The sequence below is a fragment of the Rana temporaria genome, chromosome 8 (assembly GCF_905171775.1).
Source record: "Rana temporaria chromosome 8, aRanTem1.1, whole genome shotgun sequence".
NCBI classification, from domain to species: domain Eukaryota; kingdom Metazoa; phylum Chordata; class Amphibia; order Anura; family Ranidae; genus Rana; species Rana temporaria.
The window spans coordinates 55,948,115-55,970,340 of NC_053496.1; the positions used below are offsets into that span (position 1 = coordinate 55,948,115).

At 41.4% G+C, this 22,226-nt stretch overlaps 1 protein-coding gene across 1 annotated transcript in view; it reads right to left on the minus strand.

The window, feature by feature from the left end:
• The window catches only part of KNDC1 (kinase non-catalytic C-lobe domain containing 1), a 176,570-nt gene that overhangs the window by 92,471 nt on the left and 61,873 nt on the right, over positions 1-22,226 (minus strand). The window contains exons 6-9 of the mRNA XM_040361822.1: positions 14,442-15,319; positions 13,741-13,855; positions 8,132-8,203; positions 2,186-2,253 (exon numbers count right to left, since the gene is read on the minus strand). Of these exons, the coding sequence (XP_040217756.1) occupies positions 2,186-2,253; positions 8,132-8,203; positions 13,741-13,855; positions 14,442-15,319 (1,133 nt within the window). The remainder of the gene's footprint in view (positions 1-2,185; positions 2,254-8,131; positions 8,204-13,740; positions 13,856-14,441; positions 15,320-22,226) is intronic.

Here is a 22,226-nt window from a genome sequence, read left to right on the forward strand (position 1 = left end):
ATTTTCAGACAGTGTATGCTCAGCTTAAGGTCTATTGCTGTTCCTTTACTGACCAATCACAAGCTGCGGGCAAGCTGTCACCAGACTGGCTCTGTTGTGCGATAGGGCTGTGTAAGACCCCTTTCACACCGAGGCGCTTTTCAGGCATTTTAGCGCTAAAAATAACGCCTGTAAAGCACCGGAAAAGTTCCTCTCATGTCTCCCCAGTGTGAAAGCCTGAGTGCTTTCACACCGGGGCAGTACACTTTAACCCCCTCCTTACCGGGCCATAGCAATATGACACTGGCAGGAACCCTCCCTCCCTCCGGGTGGACGTCATATGACGTCCTTTCCCTTCCAGCCATCTAGGGGTCACACGCCGCCGGCATCGCACGCTCGAACCACTCCTCGTGACCCAGTGCGCATGCCCGGCGGCCGCGATGTCCGCCGGGCCCCTGGGATTGCCCGCGATCATGGCAGGAGTGAGGATCTGTGCGTGTAAACACACAGATCCACCTCCTGTCAGAGGTAAGGAGACCGATGTGTGATCCCAGTACAGAGGAACACAGATCGGTCTCCTTCCCTTGTGAGTCCCCTCCCCCTACAGTTAGAATCACTCAATAGGGAACATATTTACCCCTTCAGGGCCCCCTAGTGTCAACCCCTTCCCTGCCAGTCACATTTACACAGTAATCAATGCAGTTTTATAGCACTAATCGCTGTATAAATGTGAATGGTCCCAAAAACGAGTCAGAAGGGTCTGATATGTCCATCACACTGTCATGGTCACAATAAAAATCGCAGATCGCCGCCATTAATAGTAAAAATAAAATAAAAATAAAAAATGCCATAAATGTATCCCCTATTTATTACACGTGTTGTGTAATAAAGACCAAGATAGCTTATTGAATTGAATCTATGTAGAGGACGCTATAACTTTTGCGCAAACCAATCAATATACGCTTATTGCAAAATTTTTTACCAAAAATATTTAGAAGAATACGTATCGGTCTAAACTAAGGAAACAAATTGTTTTTTTTTTTAAATTGTGATATTTATTAAATCAAAAAGTAAAAAATATTGTGTTTTTTTTCAAAATTGTCGCTATTCTATTGTTTATAGCGCAAAAAATAAAAACCGCAGAGATGATAAAATACCACCAAAAGAAAGCTCTATTCGTGGGGAAAATAAACAAAGATTTCATTTGGGTACAGTGTTGCATGACCGCGCAATTGTCATTCAAAGTGCGACAGCGCTGAAAACTAAAAATTGATCTGGGCAGGAAGGGGGTGAAGATGCCCTGTATGGAAGTGGTTAAGGATGTTCTGAAAAGTCAGACAAGCAGCATCTTTGGTGCGGTTTGGGAGCGGTGTATACACGGCTCCCTAAACACCCTGCCCATTGAAATGAATGGGCAGCGCTGCCGAAGCGCCTGCAAAGCGTTTTGCCAGCGCCGCAACACGGGCACTTTTAACCCTTTCTTCGGCTGCTAGCGAGGGTTAAAAGTGCCCGACTAGCGTCCGAAAAGCGCTGCTAAAACAGTAAAGTGTCGATAAAACTAACGGTGCCTTACCGCCAATACCTGGCACTTTCAGTGTGAAAGTAGCCTAAATCTCAGTACTGGATGAAAAAAAAAAAAAAAAAAAAAACCTTTGGCAGGTGAGAGTGTATTTTGTAAAGGAGAATTTCAAGTTTTGCAAAAAAAATTTTTTTTATAAAATGTGCCTATATTGCAAAAAGCAAAAATGTGTATTTATTATTTGTTTGCATTTGCACCTGCAAAGCAGATGTAATGCTCTAGTTTCTGCAGACCCCCCTCTGGCTCAGCTCTGTACCGAGATACAGATATTATTTACAGAGCTGGAAGAAGTGACAAAACACTACAAGAGCAGTGATGTCACCACACTTGTGCTCCATTGAGAACTACAACCTTCTGCCGCAATTGTAGATGGTACTTGTAGTTCTCATAAAAAAAAAAAACTCTGTGAATGAATGATGCAGCTGTGCAGGAAGAGCCACTCACGCCTCTCTGTATTTAAATTCGACAAAACCCCTGGATTCTGCAAGGGGTGGGGGGTGGCGGGCGGATATCCGCGGACCCAAATATAGTTGTAACATGAAAACGTGGTCTGAGAAGTGGAGTTTACTGCCTGAAATTCAGCTTTAAAGGAAGCTTAAAATGAAGCACGTAGGAATTCTGTTCTACCTTTTCCGTTCCAGTTTCATCGCAATCATGGCCATACTCTGGGGGAACGCAAAATGAATCATACGATTCTGAAAAATAAAACCAGGCACAGTATTAAAATGTGTAGGCGACTGAGGACTAAGGAAAAACACGAGCACACATATATAAAGGCAACTCTAGTAACCCACCTGTATGATTTTGGATAAAGGGGAAAAATTTGTATAGTGGAAACTCATACAAATAAGCAAAAATCATAGCAATACATATTTCTGCACACACATCATTGTTTTTTTTTCTATCTTCCTGCTGTAGATTTAGACAAATTCTTACGTACACCAGGGATAGATGTTCTTTTTTTTTTGCTTATCTCTGCTGGGCTCCCTGCTCTGCTGCACCCAGACAACAACTGTCATACCCAAGGGCAAAGACACCAGCTCAAGGAAGGCGCAGCAAACGTGTTGTGTAATAAAGACCAAGATAGCTTATTGAATTGAATCTATGTAGAGGACGGTTTAATCCAAAATAAAACCAGCATTCCCAGTTCTGCTACATTGCTAGAATTTTACTAAATTTTATTAGTAGATTTCTATCTGCTTTTGTTCAGAAAATATTGTGAATGTTCTTTTCCTATGGGCTAAATAAAAAATAAAATAAAAATAAATAAGGAAGAGCCGTTCAGTAGTTCCCTATGAGAATAGAAGTACACATTCCATCATTACATTTTTGCAGGCTGTCCTCAGCATGCCTGTAGCCGGCATAAAGGAACACTAAAGGTTTGTTTTTTATTAGATCAATTGATTGCTGTAAGCTAGAGCATTTATCACTTACCTCGTTTTTCCTTTTGACCTTCAAAATACAGTAATCCAGGTTTGAAAATGCCATTTCCTGTCACTCCTCTTCTTGCTTTCCACCAGCATCTGAGCTGTTTTGCATGGTGGAAAGCAGAATGTGCTCACCCCCTCCCTATGACTACAGTCTCTCTTATCCCTCACAGGCATGGAGGCTAAGCCTAATGGGAACTGTAGTTCCCATTAGGCCGTGATGTAGCAAGAATGAATGCGCACCGCAAACCAGGAAGTCAGTGAGAATAATGATTCAGGAGTGCTGGAGGTGAATAAAACAGCTCGATTTCAACAGGTATCAAACTAGTTATAATGCAAAACATTACTTTTTACTTTATCAGCTACTGTCAGACTTTAATTTAAGAGGAAAATATTTGTCTTTACAACCCCTTTAATGATAATACAGCATAATAATGAACTTAAAGCGGGGGTTCACCCAAAAATAAACTTTCTGACATTAGCTACATCCCTCCAGCATACTGCTAACATCTGCAGTATGCTGTTTTTTTTTTTGTACTTATCGTTATACGAGCCCTTGTTATGTGGCTCCGAGCGGGGGATTACTTCCGGGTTTAGGCGTTTCTAAGCGAAGAGGAGTTGATTGACGGGCTGCTAAAGCACGTCACACCTTCCGAAAATACCCGAAGTGACACTCGGGTGTTTACGGGGCCTGCGCAGTCAGCTCTACACGGCAGGCGCAGGCGACGTTAACGCCTGAGTGTCACTTCGGGTATTTTCCACTTCAGACTTAACCATTTACCGGAGGAAGGTAGCGAGACTTTCCCGCCAATCATTTGCCCAACAAGTCTCCTTCTGGTTTCGCATCATATGTGGAAGTTTTTTTTTTTTTTCCTTCCCCCTTTTTTTTTTTTTTTTCCTTTTTTTTAAACACTTTAACACTTTAGTACCTTCATACCCTTCCACCTCCCCTTCCCTCCCCACCCCTGTACCTCCAGTTACCTTTCTGTATCTTATATTCAATCTTATTTTCTATCTTGTTGTTTTCTTAAATTGTTTCCCGCCCTGAAAATCTAAATTATCTTACAAAATCATACCCTAAGCCCTATGCACCCATTAACTCCGCGAATACCATGGAATGTTTGAACTCTGACCACTTTGACCATGTCATTTCATATTCCTCTATGCCATCTATGTCACTTAGCCTTAAGTATTCTAAATTTTGAATGGAGTTTATTTTGTTGCACCATTCTTTAACGGGGGGACTTTCCTTGTCTTGCCAGTGACTGGCTATCAGACTTTTAGCAGCTGTTAAAAGATGGGGTAAAATACTTTTTTGATATTGTTTCATAGGTAATCTAATCCTTTGGTGCAAACATCCCCATGGATCATCTGGAATCTCTATATCTGTTACTTTGGTGATTAATTGTCTAATCCTTCTCCAGAACCACTTAATTTTTGGACATTGCCACCATATATGCGCCATATCTCCGATCTGTCTACATCCTCGCCAGCACAATTCTGAGGCTTCTTTCTTATATTTATGAGCCTTGTCTGGGGTGATATACCATCGCGTCAGGCATTTGTAATTTAGTTAGATTATTTTACTATTAGCTGACTAGGTATGGACTCTTCTCCATATTTGTTTTAATTCAAGGAGACTCAAAGAGGATCCCAATTCTTCCTCCCATTTTTTGATATATGGTGGAATGTCCAAATGACCCACTTCTATTAGACATTTATAAATTTTTGAAATAACTCCTTTCCCTGAGTCCCCCTGACTAATTCTCTCCAGGGGGCGTAGGTTTTCCCCAGATCTATGTGGCTGTGGTAGAGACTCAAAAAAATGTTTTAACTGGCCATACCGCCATTCGTTTATCTCTATTACCTCCCCTCTGTCTTTTAATTCCTCATAGGTACCTAATTTGTCTTGCGTCATGACATCCTTCAGCTGAGCATTTCTTTTCTTAATCCATTTCCCAGAAATTTTCTCTAACCCTGGTGCAAAATATTTTGAGTCATTTAATGGCATAAATGGTGAATTAAAATCCCATTTTTCCCTCTTGTGAACTCTGTCCCAAGTTTTGATAGCGTGCCGTGTAATGCCATGTGATTGTTTATCTAACTCCCTATATTTATCTGGGATCCATATAATACTCCCTAAACGAGCCTTGCTCATATGGTATTCCATGCTTACCCACATGCTTAGTGTCCCTAATCCAGTCTATCACTCTTGTGAGAATTACTGCTTAATAATAACTTCTGATATCTGGTGCTCCCCATCCCCCTTGTGTCTTATTTTTTTTTAAAGTTGCCCAACTGATACGCGCTTTTTTACCCTGCCATACAAATTTTAATAAAATCGTTTGTAGGGTCTTAAAGTACTTCTGAGGTAGAGCGATCGGTAACATCTGTATCTTATACATGATTTTGGGCAGGATTACCATCTTAAAGATATTCATTCTCCCCCCAGGATATTTGACCTGCAGAGAGTCTACTAAGTTCTGTTTTAATATCATCCAGTAAAGGTACGAAATTTTCTTTATAGATCCTGTCTCTTGACATAGCTATTTTTACCCCTAGATATTTTATTTCCCTTTTCCCCCACACAAATGGAAACTCCTTTTGATAGGTATTTTGGTCGTTCTTAGCTATATTGATAGAAATAGTTTCAGATTTAGTTGGATTCATTTTAAAATTAGAAAGCTCTCCATATTGTTCCATTAGTTTTAATAAATTTGATAACGTTGTTCTTGGGCATGTTAGGTAGAACAGGATGTCATCCGCGTATGCCGCGAGTTTGTGTTCCTCCCTTCCTACTTCTATGCCCTTTATATCAGAGTTCTTCCTTATTCTCCTTAGGAGTGGTTCTAATGCTAGGACAAACAAAAGGGGGGATTGGGGACAACCCTGTCTTGTGCCGTTGTAAAGTTCAAACGCCCCTGAGAGAGTCCCGTTAATTTTTACCCTGGCAACGGGTTTATTATACAGTACTTTGGTCCAGTTTAACATCTTTGGCCCTATTCCTATTCTCTCTAGTGTCTTGTATATGAAGCCCCAGGCCACTCTATCAAACGCTTTTTCCGCGTCTACTGATAAGAGTAGGCCTGGGGCTCCACCGTCACCAATTTTCTGAATGGCCAACAACGTTCTTATCCCATTATCTCTCCCCTCCCGTCCTGGTACGAAACCCACCTGGTCGGGGTGGATCAGGTCCTTCATTATACCCTTCATTCTCTCTGCTAAGATTTTGGAGAAGATCTTGGTGTCACAATTCAATAAAGAAATTGGTCTATAATTCGCGCATAATGTGCTATCCTTCCCTTCTTTCAGAATTAAGGTGATAGTAGCTTCAATAGCTTCTTTACTCATGTCCCACTTCACCCCTAAGCCATTAAAATACGAGCACATTTTCGGGGCCAGAATATCGATAAACTTTTTATAATATAGCACTGTTAAGCCATCCGGTCCTGGGCTCTTACCGTTTGGCGCGTTTTTGATTATTTCTCTGATTTCCCTTTCTGAGATCGGAGCTTCGAGCTTGTTGAGATTGTCTTCAGATATTTCCTCCCACTCTATTTCCTTTAAAAATTCATATGTTTTTTTCCCTTTTAAACTTTGCTCATCCTTAATTTCCTGTTTATTAATTGAATAAAGTTTTTCGTAATATTCCTTGAAACTCTCCACTATTTCACTAGATTTGTGCACTACTTCCCCCCCCGACTTGTTTGTATTTTCTCAATAAAAGTTAAGATTTTTTTTCTTTTTTAATAATTTTGCAAGATGTTTCCCTGGTTTATTATCCCATAGGTACCTCTCTTTCTTTACTTGATTAAATGTACTTCTAGTTTCTTGTTCTATTTCCTCTCTTATCTCTTCTCTCTTAAAATTTAATTTTAGCAAAGTTTCTTTATTTCTATCTTGTTTGAGTTGCTGTTCTAATTTATAAATTTCTTTTGTGAGAGTTAATCTGTTCTCATTGTTTTTTCTTTTTTTTTCCGCCCCGATCTTAATTAATACTCCACGCACAAATGCCTTATGGGTATCCCAGACTGTAGCCTCTGAGACATCCTCTGTCAAATTTATTTCAAAAAATTCCTCCAGTTCCCTTCTTACTCTGATTTCTATATCTTTGTCCTGAAGGAGTTCCTCGTTAAGCCTCCACTTCATATTATTTACCCGTTTCTCCCCTATTTTTAGCCGTATTGAGACTGGCGAATGGTCAGAAAAGGTTGCTATACCTATACTGGAATCACTTATGTTTTCCAAAAACCTATGCTCTACCAAAAATAAGTCAATCCTCGAGTATGTCTCATGCACTGGAGAACGGAATGTATACTCCTGCTGTTTATTATGTTGTATCCTCCATACATCAACTAATTGAGACTGGTGGAGTTTTTTTTTCAGTTTATTTCTCCAAGCCATTCCGGACCCCTGTGCGCGAGACGTACTGTCTAAATCTGGATCCATATGAAAATTAAAATCCCCCCCATTATGGCGATTCCCCGTTTAAATTCCATAAACTCCGTTATCATTTTCCTTACATAACAGATAGGATTTTTATTTGGGGAGTATATATTTGCCAGTGAGATCTCTGCTCCATTCAATTTTCCTCTCAGGAACAAATATCTGCCTTCTGGATCTGCCCTTCTCTCATCTATTATAAACCTGATCTCCTTGGCAAAACCAATAGCGACCCCTTTCGCTCGACTAATTGGGGAGTCTCCAAAATACCATATCGGGTAAAATTGTGTCATGTTTTTGCGATTTGCTTGTATAGTAAGATGGGTCTCCTGCAACATAATCACATCCCCCTTCAGTAAGTTAAGCTCCTTCATTATATTTGCGCGTTTAATCAGTGCATTTAGGCCTCTCACATTATAAGATATTATATTTATCTCTGCCATTTTTTTATAAGATATTCTTGATAAAGAATGACCTATTCTGAATGGTCATGACATTGATACCATCTGAAGTCTAAAAACAAAATAATTAAAAAAAAAGTCCAAGAAACAAAAACACAACTATTTCAAAACCACGTACAGTAAAACAATGCATGCAAATTCAAGGGTGGTCAATAGTCTTAAAAAAAACGATATTTTGCTCATGAGCTTTAGGTTTTTGAGATGCATTAAGAATTCCACAGCCACCAGACTTAATGGTTTACCTTCATTTCCATGTGTAACAAAGAGGACTTCTCCGTTGTTACTGAGCAGTACTGACTCCAGACATAAAATGGCTGCAAAATCAGTAATAAGACACAAATCAGTTTGTTTTTCTTTTCAACTAAATCACTAAAAGCAAATAATTAAGCACATTACTTCCTTTGATAAACTAGGCATGCATCTTGTACAATGAGGCAAAGTGCAGCAAACCATAGCAACCAGATATGTTCACACAGACATAAAGGCATCACTAGAGTTTGTTGCCTTTAGAGCAAGGATGAGCTCCGGCGTGTTCGCACAGTCCATGTGCAGAGCTAGCCAGGAAATCGGCACCGTGCTGCGCTAATCACAGCCAGAGAGACATTTCCCAGTCTTTGCAGCTGAGCTATGGCCAGAAGTCAATTGGCACATATACAATTTACAAGCCTGAGCATTCCTAAAAGCGTGCAGTCTTTTGAGAAGGCCATTCAGCCAAAGGAGCATTTGTGGGGTTAGGTACTGATGTTGGATGAAAAGACTCGGCTCTCAGTCGGTGTTCCAATTCATCCCAAAAGGTGTCCAGGTAAGGCTGAGGTGAGGACTCTGTGCAGGCCTCTGGAATTCCTCAACACCAAGTCTTTATGGAGCCCACTTGTGACTAGGGGAACCGTAATTAGTGATGCTTGAACAGAAAAAGACCGTCCCCAAACTATTGTCACAATGCCTTTTATGCTGTAGCATTAATAATACCCTTGGAGGAGTGTTTTTTGGGCAGCATAGGTCAGTGCGCGCGCGTATATATATACACACACACACATACACATATATATATATATATATATATATATATACACATATATATACACACACACACACACACACACACACACACACACACACACACAGTATTTATCGGCGTATACCGCTTTTTTCCCCTTAAAATAAAGTGAAAATCGTGGGTGCACGATATACGCCGATCCCTGCTTCCCGTGCTGTGTTTGAACGCCGCTGCCGACATATACCGAGCGCAGTACACTCTGGTACACTCGGCCAGGCTCGGCTCCCCTTGCGGTCACGCCCTGTGTGGCACAGGGCGTGACCTCGAGGGGAGCCGAGCCTGGCCAAGTGTACTGCGCTCGGTATATGTTGGCGGTGGCGTTCAAACACAGCGCGGGAAGCAGGGATCGACTCAGAAACAGTGCGGGAGAAGCGAGGAGGACACCACGAGGGCCACAGACGGACGCTGGGCATTATTGCTCTCGATCTACCAATCGCGGCGATACCTCACATGTGTGGTTTGACCACCGTTTACATATGCGGGCACTGCTCACGTATGTATTCGCTTCTGCGCGCAAGCTCATCGGGATGGGGTGCGTTTTCTGGCTCCTAACTTTTTTAAATGGCTCCTAGATTTCAAGCAAATTTGTCAAACCCTGATAGATAGATAGATAGATAGATTTATTATATACACATAACACACACATACACTATATTAACAAAAGTATTGGGACGACCTGCCTTTACACGCACATGACCTTTAATGGCATCCCTGTCTTAGAACGTAGGATTCAATATTGAGATGCCTACCCTTCACAGCTATAACAGCTTCAACTGTTATGCCCTGTACACACGATCAGAATTTCTGATGAAAAAAAAATCAGACGGAATTTTTTCATCGGATATTCCGACCGTGTGTGGGCCCCATCATATTTTTGTCGTGGGAGATAATAAATAGAACATGTTTTATTTTTTTCCCGATGGAAAAAAAATCCTATCGGAAATTTCTATCGTCTGTGTGGAACTCCAACGGAGAAAAAAACCCACGCATGCTCAGAATCAAGTCAACGCATGCTCAGATGCATTGAACTTCATTTTCCACGGCTCGTCGTAGTGTTTTACGTCACCGCCTGTGGACAGTCGGAATTTGGTCTGACAGTGTGTATGCAAAACAGCTTGAACGGATTTCCAACGGAAAAATTCCATCAGATTTTATTCCATTGGAAATGCCATTCGTGTGTACAGGGCATTAGTGAATATATATATATATATATATATATATATATATATATATATATATATATATATATATATATATATATATATATATATATATATATATATATATATATATATAAAAATCCATCTATGTGTATATACAGAGGGGATCGAAAGTTTGGGCACCCCAGGTAAAAATTTGTATTAATGTGCATAACGAAGCCAAGGAAAGATGGAAAAATCTCCAAAAGGCATCAAATTACAGATTAGACATTCTTATAATATGTCAAAAAAACTTAGATTTTATTTCCATCATTTACACTTTCAAAATTACAGAAAACAAAAAAAATGGCATCTGCAAAAGTGTGGGCACCCTGCAGAGTTAATATCTTGTACTGCCCCCTTTGGCAAGTATCACAGCTTGTAAACGCTTTTTGTAGCCAGCCAAGAGTCTTTCAATTCTTGTTTGAGGTATCTTTGCCCATTCTTCCTTACAAAAGTCTTCCAGTTCTTTGAGATTTCTGGGCTGTCTGTCACGCACTGCTCTTTTAAAGGTCTATCCATAGATTTTCAATTATGTTGAGGTCAGGAGATTGTGAAGGCCATGGCAAAACCTTCAGTTTACGCCTCTTGATGTAATCCCCCGTGAATTTTGAGGTGTTTTTAGGATCATTATCCATTTGTAGAAGCCATCCTCTCTTTAACTTCAGCTTTTTCACAGATGGCATCAAGTTACCATCCAAAATTAGCTGAAATTTTATTGAATCCACTTTTCCTTCTACTCCAAAGCATGATTGATCCACCCCCTTGCTTAACAGTTGGACAGAGGTTCTTTTCATTAAATTGTTAAATTGTGTGCCCTTTCTTCTCCAAACATACCTTTGCTCATTCCGGCCAAAAAGTTATATTTTAACCCCATCGGTCCACAGAACTTGTTTCCAAAATGCATCAGGCTTGTCTATATGTCTATATGTTCATAAAGTGATGGAAATAAAATCTAACTTTTTTTGACATATTATACGAATGTCTAATCTGTAATTTGATGCCTTTTGGAGATTTTTCCATCTTTCCTTGGCTTTGTTATGCACATTAATACAATTTTTTACCTGGGGTGCCCAAACTTTCGATCCCCACTGTATAATCTATCTATTATATACAGATTTTAGTCATGAAGTTGTGTCACTCATTTTTGAGCATTCTCTCTCCCTCATCTTAGCAATCACCTCACGTTGGCACAATCTGAAACTTCCACTGGTGAGCAGAGGTTTTAGAAACACATAACAAAGTATCAGAGGTAATTGCATAGAACATAGATTATCTACAGATAATTTTTGAAGACAACAACTCTGGAAGGGTCCTTTACTTTAGGGGAAAGAGCAGAAGCTTTTCCTGAGTATTAAAAAAAAGATGGTAATGACAGGGCCTCTAAGGAGTAGGTCACAACTTGACAATACAGTATAATGGTTCTACCAGAAAGAATACAATACTGTCACACAACCCAGTACCAGGCCTGGGTTCCGATGTGTGCCATTACGTCAAAATGAGTTGATCATCTGCCAGCAATAAAAGTCTTTTGTACAAGCGGCACAAGTGCCCTCTGTCAGCGTGTTTGGCAAGAGACAAATAATAAAGGGTCCTATTCTCAGGCCAGGAGGACAGCCAACACACGAGCAGGATTTTCATTCTTTACATTCATTTGTCGCTGATGGTCAGCTCGCTATAATTTATAGATCAAATAAATACACAGCATATGCAGCTAGCAGTGTTACTTATATCATTTCTCATTAGCAACACAACAAACCATATTATATATAAAAGTCACCAGAACAAAATGGTTGTAGGTGCAATTCTTTACATAATTCTGCTATTTATCAAATCTATATTTTAAGTAGAAACAAAAGTAAAAATTTAAATACTGTAAATGTTAGCACACACACAAACATAATAGAATACCTAGTTTTTGGAAAAATATAAAAAGATGATGTTGCATTGAGCAAATAGATAAAATATTTTAAGCTCAAAAGGCCTTTACAGCTCATCAATATAGGCATTAATCGTCATTTTCATATACGAGTGTACCTGACACACGCTTTTGCTTTTTATGTTTTTTGAGTTTATTCTATTAAACTTTAATTCTTTTGTTTTTAACTTAAAGTGGTTGTAAACCCAAGCCATGAAATTTGAACTAAGCACATATATCTATAGTGTTTACTTATTGCTTTCCAAAGCTCTAAGTGTCGCTTCTCTCTGATGCTTCATTCCTCAGTTATCAGCACAAGTCATTTCTGAAAAGTTTTCATGACTAATGAGATAACATGAGCTAAAATTTGTGTCGGGGAGGGGGGATAACCACACAGCTTGTCTATTCAGAATACAGCTCTGCATGTTCCTTTGTTCCTCTGCCTATGTGGAGGAGTGTCCCTTTCCTCCAATCAGCTCTCACACAGTAACTGCGGTTCTACACCCCCTCCTCTGTACTCCTCACAGATGCAGAAAGATTTTAATCACAAATTAGAACCTTGAAGGGGTGTAGGGAAGAAAAGACTGCAGTTAAAGCGGAGGTTCACCCTAAAAAACATCTATATACCATTACATCCAGCATACTTCCGACATCTACAGTATGCTGGTATTTTTTTTTTTTTTCGCTGTACATACCGTCTTATAGTTCTTTTTCACCCGGCTTCCGGGTTCTCACTCCCGCGGGGAATAGGCGTTCCTATGAAGCGGCGTAGATGATTGACATGCGGATAAGGCGCGTCACGCGTTCCGAAAATAGCTGAACTGGGACTCGGCTCTATATGGCGCCTGCGCACAGACTAGGAGCCGTGTAGAGCTGACTGCGCAGGCGCTGTACAGAGCCGAGTCCCAGTTTGGCTATTTTCGGAACGCGTGACGCGCCTTATCCGCACATCAATCATCTACGCCTCTTCATAGAAACGCCTACTCCCGGCGGTAGTGAGAAGCCGGATGAAAAAGAACTATAAGATGGTATGTACAGCGAAAAAAAAAAAAAAAAATACCAGCATACTATAGATGTCGGAAGTATGCTGGATGTAATGGTATATAATTGTTTTAGCGTGAACCTCCGCTTTAAACATGTAAAACTTATGTATGATTGGTTTTATCTCTGTGTATCATCTCAGACTATTCACTTCACTGGGTATAAGCAAGGGTTTACAAGCACTTTAACTTTATTAAGGGGGGGGGGGGGGGAGAATCCTCCTATGTGATACCATAGTGCAGGTGACAAGTTCCCTCCCAAAAAGGGTCAAATTGATGACTAATGTCAACCTATCACTCTGTTGAAGCTGATAGAACACATTGACAGCTCTGAACCCAGAAGCGCTCAGAGCCGAGCGCATCCAGGTTTAAAATTACCTAGGGAGGTCAGCAAACTCCTGCTGCTCTCCATCTCACACCAGCCAGGTTTAAACTACTCAGTGTGACCAAAACCCACGCGACTTTTTCTGGAACCCAATGCACACATGCTGCAGCGCAAAAGCATAGCTTTAGTGCATTGGGGTGACATTCAAAAGAATGGCATGAATAGTTCAGTACTATGTTGTGATCTTCCACACTTCTGTGAAAGAAAACCATACAATTAATAATGTGAACATTTACAAATGTAACGTTTTACCTGGATAGTCAATGTAGGTCTTCAGTGTACACAGACACTCATGACACAATGTCCACAGTTCATCTTCTTGTAAAGGCTTGCCATAATTTATTAATATGTCTTTAAGAGGAATCCACTGTAAAATAAGCACCCAAATATAATCTCCATTATTATGTGCGTTACATACATACATTACTGTGTGGAGTTACAGACAGAAGAACAGGAAGTGAGGATTTCTCAGAAGAAGTAACGACATTGAAAAGCAAAATGGAAGGATGAGGTAAGTGAAGGAGGAATGCACTAAGGTAAAGGAAGCTATTTAGGGAAAAAAATTGTAACTTTACAATCCCTTTAAGTGGCCCTCGCTCTACAAAGGATTGAGCACCCCCGTTCTGAAGTTTTTGTTCATGAATACAGAACACAGGAGAAGGGAGAAGCAGAAACTTTATAAATGATCAATGAACAATTCTCTGAGCACTTACCAAGAACAAAAAGCACTCTAAACCAGACTAATGAACTTGAAGCAAATCTAACACAACAAAAAAACTGTCCTCATACATAAAATATGGACACGATGGATGTACTTATTTTTCGAAAGGGATTTTAAAAGTTAAGTGAAAGAAAACGTATGACACAACAACAACAACAACAACTCGGTAAACATTTTAAAATATGCATGAGAAATAAAAATGACTTTCTTTTGGAGGAAAATTGAATTTTACCTGCTGCTCATCTTGTAAAGCACTTGGCTCTTGCCCATCAATGTCTTCATCCAGCTCAGGACTGTTGACATGTCTTGACACAGAGCCGGCATCATCCAGATAAAGAGGTGGCGATATCAGAGTTTGATGGACTTTGTGTTGGGTTCTATTTAACAGTGCAAATTGGCAATCCATTTCCTCAGACTCTGTATACTTTTCCAGAGATCTGCTTTTACTTTCCATACATAGCATGTGCTGGTTTTCCTGTTCAAGAGCCATAACTAAATTTTCATAGGAAACTTGAGAATGGCATTTAGATTGTCCAAGAGGGGATAAACAGTTTGCATTGTTTGGCAATGGGAGACAGGAATTGTCAAAAGTCACGTGTTTTGACTGATATCCTTGGCAATTGCTAGACTCGTCTTGGTCATCCATACTTTCATTTGGAGACAAACAACTCGGAACTGATGGCCAACTTTTTAAGGTGACCAATTCTCCATTTGGTGGCGACGGGGACAAAGCGTGTTTGTCAACTTGGATAACCACAGTGGAGTTTTTATTTCTGCGTTGTCTCTTTAAAGAAAGTTTCGCCATTTCATCTTCGACCTTTACCCTGTCAAAGTTCTCAAACTTCTCAAATGAGGGCAATTTTGCCTTTTCCCGTTTGTTTTTCTTGAGGTGGTAGCCAAAAAAGTTTGGAGAGGAACATGGTTTATCCATTTTTAATTCCACTTCCCGCCATCCGTTCTGAATTTCTCCTTCACGTGATGAGGTAGAATTAGGATTTATGAAGCTTTCATTAACAGAGATGATATGGTTTGGCATTCCCTTTGAAATGGGAGGTTCTTTATTACTATTGTCCTTTTTGTTGATCTCCTTCCAGAGACTGTCCCAGCCATCTATACCGGAAGAAATAAAATGTATTTTAAAAATGTATATATGTCTCGATAATGGCATCTCCTGCTGGTTAATGTTTCAAACAAATTCATTATTATAATTATTAAAAAATGCTTATAAAACGCAGTCTTACCCATGGGCCTCGATGCGTACGACTATAATGAGCAGAGAGATTCTGATCTTCTTAATGTAGCTCCCTTACTGGCCAGGATGCAGTGACCTATAAGCCCCCATAACACTTCTGGAAGAGCAAGGTCTTCAAACTCTTCCTGAAGCTTAGCAAATTGGAGGAGTTTTTTAGGACCAGTCTGTTTCTTCACCCTAGGGACAACGTTTGTCCCGCTGAACGTAGTGCTCTACTAGGAGCATATTGTGTGAATATTTTCCGGAGGTACTCTGGTCCACCTCCATGGACTATCCTATGCATAAAACAGCCAATCTTAACCACTTCAATACAGGGCACTTATACACCTTCCTGCCCAGACCAATTTTCAGCTTTCAGCGCTGTTGCACTTTGAATGACAATTGCGCAAATCTTTGTAAATAAGTACGTTTTCTCCTTCACTGATGGACACTGATGGGGTGGCACCAATGAGGTGGCATTGATGATGGGCACTAATATACAGCACTGATGGGGCACTGATAGGTGGCACCGACATGCAGCACGGAGGGGCACTGATAGGCGGCACGGATGGGTACGGATAGGCAGCACTGATGGGGCACTGATAGGTGGCACTGACATGCAGCACGGATGGGCACTGATAGGCGGCACGGATGGGTACGGATAGGCGGCACTGATAGGTGGCACTGACATGCAGCACAAATGGGCATGGATGGGCACGGATGGGCACTGATAGGCGGCACGGATGGGTACCGATAGGTGGCACGGATGTACTGTAATAAATTGTACTGATGGATGCCAATCAGTGCCAAACAATGCCTGCCAATCAGCGATGCCCATTGTGGGCACTGATTGGCATCCATTGTGGTCTAGGGTGGCAAACCTGGTGGTAAGCATCCTTGGTGGTCTAGTGTGGGCATCCTTGGGGGGGCTGCGCTGATAATCGATCAGCACAAACCTCCCTGTCAGAGGAGCAGTCGATCACCGGCTCTTCTTGTTTACATTGTGATCAGCCGTGATTGGACATGGCTGATCACGCGATAAAGAGTCTCCATCAGATTTTTTACCTAGATCGGTGTTGCGGTGTGTCAGTCTGACACACCGCAACAACGGTCACCGCGATTCCCCCCCCTCGGGGGCGCTCAGCGGCTCAATATCCTGAAGATGTCGGGTCAGGATATTGAAACCACTTTGCCACCGTCATTTTGTAATAGGGCAGGCGGCAAGTGGTTAAACAGGACCCGCTTATTGACGGGCAACCAATGCAAGGTATTCAAAATTGGGGTGATATGATCTCTCCTACCAGCACCCGTAAGTAACCTTGCTGCGGCTTTCTGAATTAGTTGGAGTCTATGCATGATCTTTTAGGCAGGCCAAGTTACAAAGCATTACAGTAGTCCGACCGACTGGTAATTGTTGCATGGATCAGAGCCATCTTATCCGAGTCATCGTCCAGATAGCAGAAAAGGGCTATGGTTTCAAGGGCTTCATGGTTTTTACTGTCCTGTTGTACAGTTTATATACACATTCATGGATTGTGGCTAGTTTGTCTAAGAGCAGGTTCACACTGCGGCGGCACGACTTCGGGGGCGACTCTGCAAGTCGTCCTGAAGACGACTTCAGAGGCGATTAGCAAAATGACTTCTGTATAGAAGTCAATGCAAATCGCCCCGAGCCGCCCCCGAAGTCGTACAAGAACCTTTTTCTAAGTCGGAGCGACTTGCGTCGCTCCTATTAGAACGGTTCTATTGCATAGAATAGGACGCAACTCGTCAGGCGGCTGAGCCGCCTGACGAGTCGCCCCAGTGTGAACCGGCTCTTATTGATCTTCTGTATACTTTGACATAAGGCCACAGACATTCTAGCCACCCCCTATTCCCGATGACACACATTTTTTTCTTCAAGGCCATATTCCCTTACTACTATTGTCAGGATTTTGAAACCTCAAAACACAAACATTGATGTCCTGGGCATAAATGTGAAGAATATTGGGTAAATGATCCCTAAATGCCACTGAATACTACATCATAATCAGCTGTAGTGCACTCTTAAAGTGTCACTAAACCTACATCATTAGAACCTATCAATAAATGTTATATTACATGCTGTTTAGACTCAGTCACTATGGGATTTGTTTTCTGTATTAAGAAAACAATCCCCACAACATGATGCCGCCACCACCTCGTTTGATGGTGGGGATGGTGTGTTCAGGGTGATGTGCAATTTTAGTTTTCTGCCACACATAGCATTTTGCTTTTATGCCAAAAAGTAAAATTTTGGCCTCATCTGACCTGAGCACCTTCTTCCACATGTTTGCTGCATCTTCCACATGGCTTCTCATAAACTGCAAACGGGACTTCTTATGGCTTTCTTCCTGCCACTCTTCCATAGAGGGCAGATTTGTGGAGTACACGACTAAGGCCCCATACACACGAGAGAATTTATCCGCGAATACGGTCCAGCGGACCGTTTCCGCGGATAAATCCTCTCGAGGATTTCGGCGGATTTTCATGCGATGGAGTGTACACACCATCGCATTGAAATCCGCGCCGAAATCCTCTGGCGATGACGTGTCGCGCCGTCGCCGCGATTATGACGCGGCGACGTGTGCGACGCTGTCATATAAGGAATTCCACGCATACGTCTAATCATTACGACGCATGCGGGGGATCCCTTCGGATGGATGGATCCGGTGAGTCTATACAGACCAGCGGATCCATCCGTTGGGATGGATTCCAGCAGATGGATTTGTTTGGCATGTCAGCAAATATTCGATCTGCTGGAATCCATCCCAGGGGATAAATATCCGCGGAAACAGATCCGCTGGCGTGTACACACCATAGGATCTATCCGCTGAAACCCATTTGCTGGGATTTATCTGCGGATGGATTCTATTGTGTGTACGGGGCCTAATAGTTGTCCTGTGGACAGATTCTCCCACCTGAACTGTGGATCTCAGAAGCTCCTCCACAGTTACCATGGGCCTCTTGCCTGCTTCTCTGATTAATGCTCTCCTTGCCCGGCCAGTCAGTTTAGGTGGACGGCCATGTCTTGGTAGGTTTGCAGTTGTGCCATACTCTTTCCATTTTCAGATGATGGATTGAACAGTGCTGTGTGAGTTTAAAGCAGGGTTGGGTTATAAAACAAATATCCCAAGGACCACTGTTCAATCTATCATTTGAAAAGGGCTGTACACCTAAACTTTCAGGCCGGACTTGAGACTGGGGCGGAGTTTCACCTTCCAGTAGGACAATGACCCTAAACATACAGCCAGAGCTACAATGGAATGGTTTAGATCAAATCATATTGATGTGTTAGAATGACCCAGTCAAAGTCCAGACCGAAATCCAATTGAGAATCTGTGGCAAGACTTGAAAATTGCAGTTTAGATGCTCTTCATCCAATCTGACAGAGCTTGAGCTATTTTGCAAAGAAGAATGGGCACAAATGTTACGCTCTAGATGTGAAAAAGCTGGTAGAGACATCCCCAAAAAACTTGCAGCTGTAATTGCCTTCTACAAAGTATTGAGGGGCTGGATACAAATTACAAATGCACGCCACACTTCAGATATTTATTTGTAAAAAACATAAATTTTCCTTCCACCTCACAATTATGTGCCACTTTGTGTTGGTCTATCGCATAAAATCCCAATAAGATGCATTTATGTTTTTGGTTGTAACATGACAAAATTTGGAAAATGTCAAGAGATGTGAATTATATATACATACACACACACACACACACACAGTGTATATAATATACACAGACACACACACACACACACACACACACACAGCAGGTAGAGTAAGTATTGAGTGGTTCTTGGCTCTGGGACAACTCTTCTGATAATTCTTTTCACTCTTGTCAAAAATCCTGTGAGGAGCACCTGGTCATGGCCTGTTTATGGTGAAATTACGTTCTTTCCACTTCTGGATTATGGCCCCAACAGTGCTCACTGGAAAATTCAGAAGCTTAGAAATCCTTCTAAAACCAAATCCATCAGTATGTTTTGCAACAATAAGGTTGCAAAGGTCTTGAGAGAGATCTTTGCTTTTACCCATCATTAGATGATTCTTGTGTGACACCTTGGTAAATTTATAGGCCTTCAGTTGAGTTTTACCAGCGGATATTAATTTGCACTGGGAAGACGCAGGATTGATTTGTAATTACTGATAGAGTTGCACCTCCCTTTCTTCATGTGTTTAATACCTTTTCCCTGTGTCATTCCATATATATATATATACACACACACACACACACACACATACATATATACATACATACACACATTGTATATATATATACACACACACACAAGTGTGTGTGTGTGTGTGTGTGTGTGTGTGTGTGTGTGTGTGTGTGTGTGTGTGTGTGTGTGTGTATGTATGTATGTATGTGTATATATATATATATATATATATATATATATATATATATATATATATATATATATATTTTTTTTTTTATTACACACAAACACTACTCTCTGTAAATCTGAATGATCTCTTTCTCTGTGCCTTTAAGGCTGGGGTAACCTGCTCTCTATTCATTGCTATATATATATATATATATATATATATATATATATATATATATATATATATATATATATATATAATAGTTTTGGCATCCTCATGCATTAGTGTAGGGACCACAATTTGCAGAGGCACCTTAATGTGGTATGTGGCTTCTACATATACATCCAAGTGTATGCGACGAAGACATCTGTTTTCATTAAAAAGTTAAAAGCAGGTTATAATTATATCTCATGTCTTCCAATAGGGCTGAGTGCTGGGTACTTGTTTTAGCCGGTGACATCTGTTCCCTGTATTTCCTGGTCTATCTTCATCAGAATACTTTCACCTTATTTCCCAGTCTAAGAATCCCCATGGCTAGATTTCTGCTACAAATACCAGTGATGTAGGTGGTCAGGACGACGAGAGCCAACAAGGAGCTCTGCCTAGTGTTGCAATGCAAACAGGACAGTGCTTGCAGAACAATCAGAGTGAATGTAGACTCTGGAGTGCGCAGTCCCAATGTATCGCCATAAAGTTTAACAGCAATTGTATGGACAAGTTAGTGTCTTTCTTTGAAATGTCGTCGTGCTGCAAGGACTCGCAAAAAGAGGACCAGTAACCACTGAGACTTTGCAAGATTTTGAATATTTACATGAACCTTTAAATTCTGAACGCATGTAAACATTTTCTTATCCTCAAAATTCATTCCATCAGCTGCTAAAAATGTGATTCTCTATCTAAAATAAAGCAGATCAAGTTGTCAGAAGAAAAATGGGGATGAGGTGCTGGGCAAAGATCCCTCATCCATACAAAGGAATCAGTAATGCCAAATGGCTTAAATTCAGCAGCGATCCCCGCCAATAGGGGTCACCTAAAATGAGAAGTCCAAATGAAAACGAAAAAAGGAATCCCAAATGATTATCTCACAGTCCCAAATTTTTTAGGCCCCTTTCACACTGGGCACGGAAGGTGAGGTGGCGGTATAGCGGCATGATTTTTAGCGCCGCTATACCGTCGTATTTACCACGATATTCGGCCGCTAGTGGTGTGGTTTTAACCCCCGCTGGCGGCCGGAAAAGGGTTAATACCGTCGGCAATGCGCCCCTGTCCAGGCGCATTGCTGGCGGTATTAGCGCGGTTTCCCATTGATTTCAATGGGAAGGAGCGGTAAACACCCCGCTCCGATACAGCTCCAAAGATGCGGCTAGCAGGACTTTTGGAGCGGTCCTTCTAGCGCACCGCTTCAGTGTGAAAGCCTTCGGGCTCCCACTGGTCCCCTCACTTAGGCGCCGCCGCCACGTAGCCAAGGACGGGTCAGACAGCGAGACTGTCTGTCACACACTGAGACTGACAGAGTGACTCACTGCACAGATCAGTATCGCTGCAGCGACCGGGAGGACTCGTCTTGACTCCTTCAGATGCCGCCCGCAGCGGCAGCCCACAGACACACTCTACGATCGGGCGGGCGACTGTCCCCGTCAATTTTCCCTAACAGCTTAGCCTTCTCTACGCTATAAGATTTGCTTCACACCAGATGCAGTGCAATGTGTTTTAAAGAGGAACTGCAGTCTGCTCACATAATTTGTAAAAAAACATCTTTGCCATTCCGAAGCTTTCCTCCAACCACTTTGCATATTTTTTATATACTGTGATTCTGTACTTGCCAAATATGCTGCAGAAATCTCCCTCCACCGAGTCTGGCTGCATCCATTTTACCTGTGAGCAGCTGAAGCTGCTGCCAGTCCACTTCCTCCAGCTCTCATTAGCCCTCTTATGACTCACCCCCTCCCTTCCTGACAAACTCTCAGAAGAGTGAAAGAGAGAGCTGTACAGGTCATAAGCCTAGACAAGCAACAGGAAGTGGGCTGTATAAGGTATTTACTGGAAGAAAAAAAATGTTTTACTATCCAAAGTAAAAACAAGGGCAGAAGATTTAATAGATGGAAACATAACAAAATTACTGAAGTTCCGCTTTAATCTACATAAAAAATGCATTCACATTGTTTTCCCATGTATTCCAATGGTTCTAGTTCACACCGATGCATTGCGTTCCAGTGTAGCCAACAAAAGTAGAACATGCTGCATTTTTTTCTGTATGGAATAAATGTGGAACTTGGCAAAACGCATCAAAAACCTATCGGAACACACATGTCCTGAATTGAGATTTAAAAAAAAACGATCAGAACACATCAGAAATGCATCCAGAACACAAATTGTGGAGAACTGACCTTAGGAGAGCCAAGATGGTGGAACCCTGTGATGAAATAACT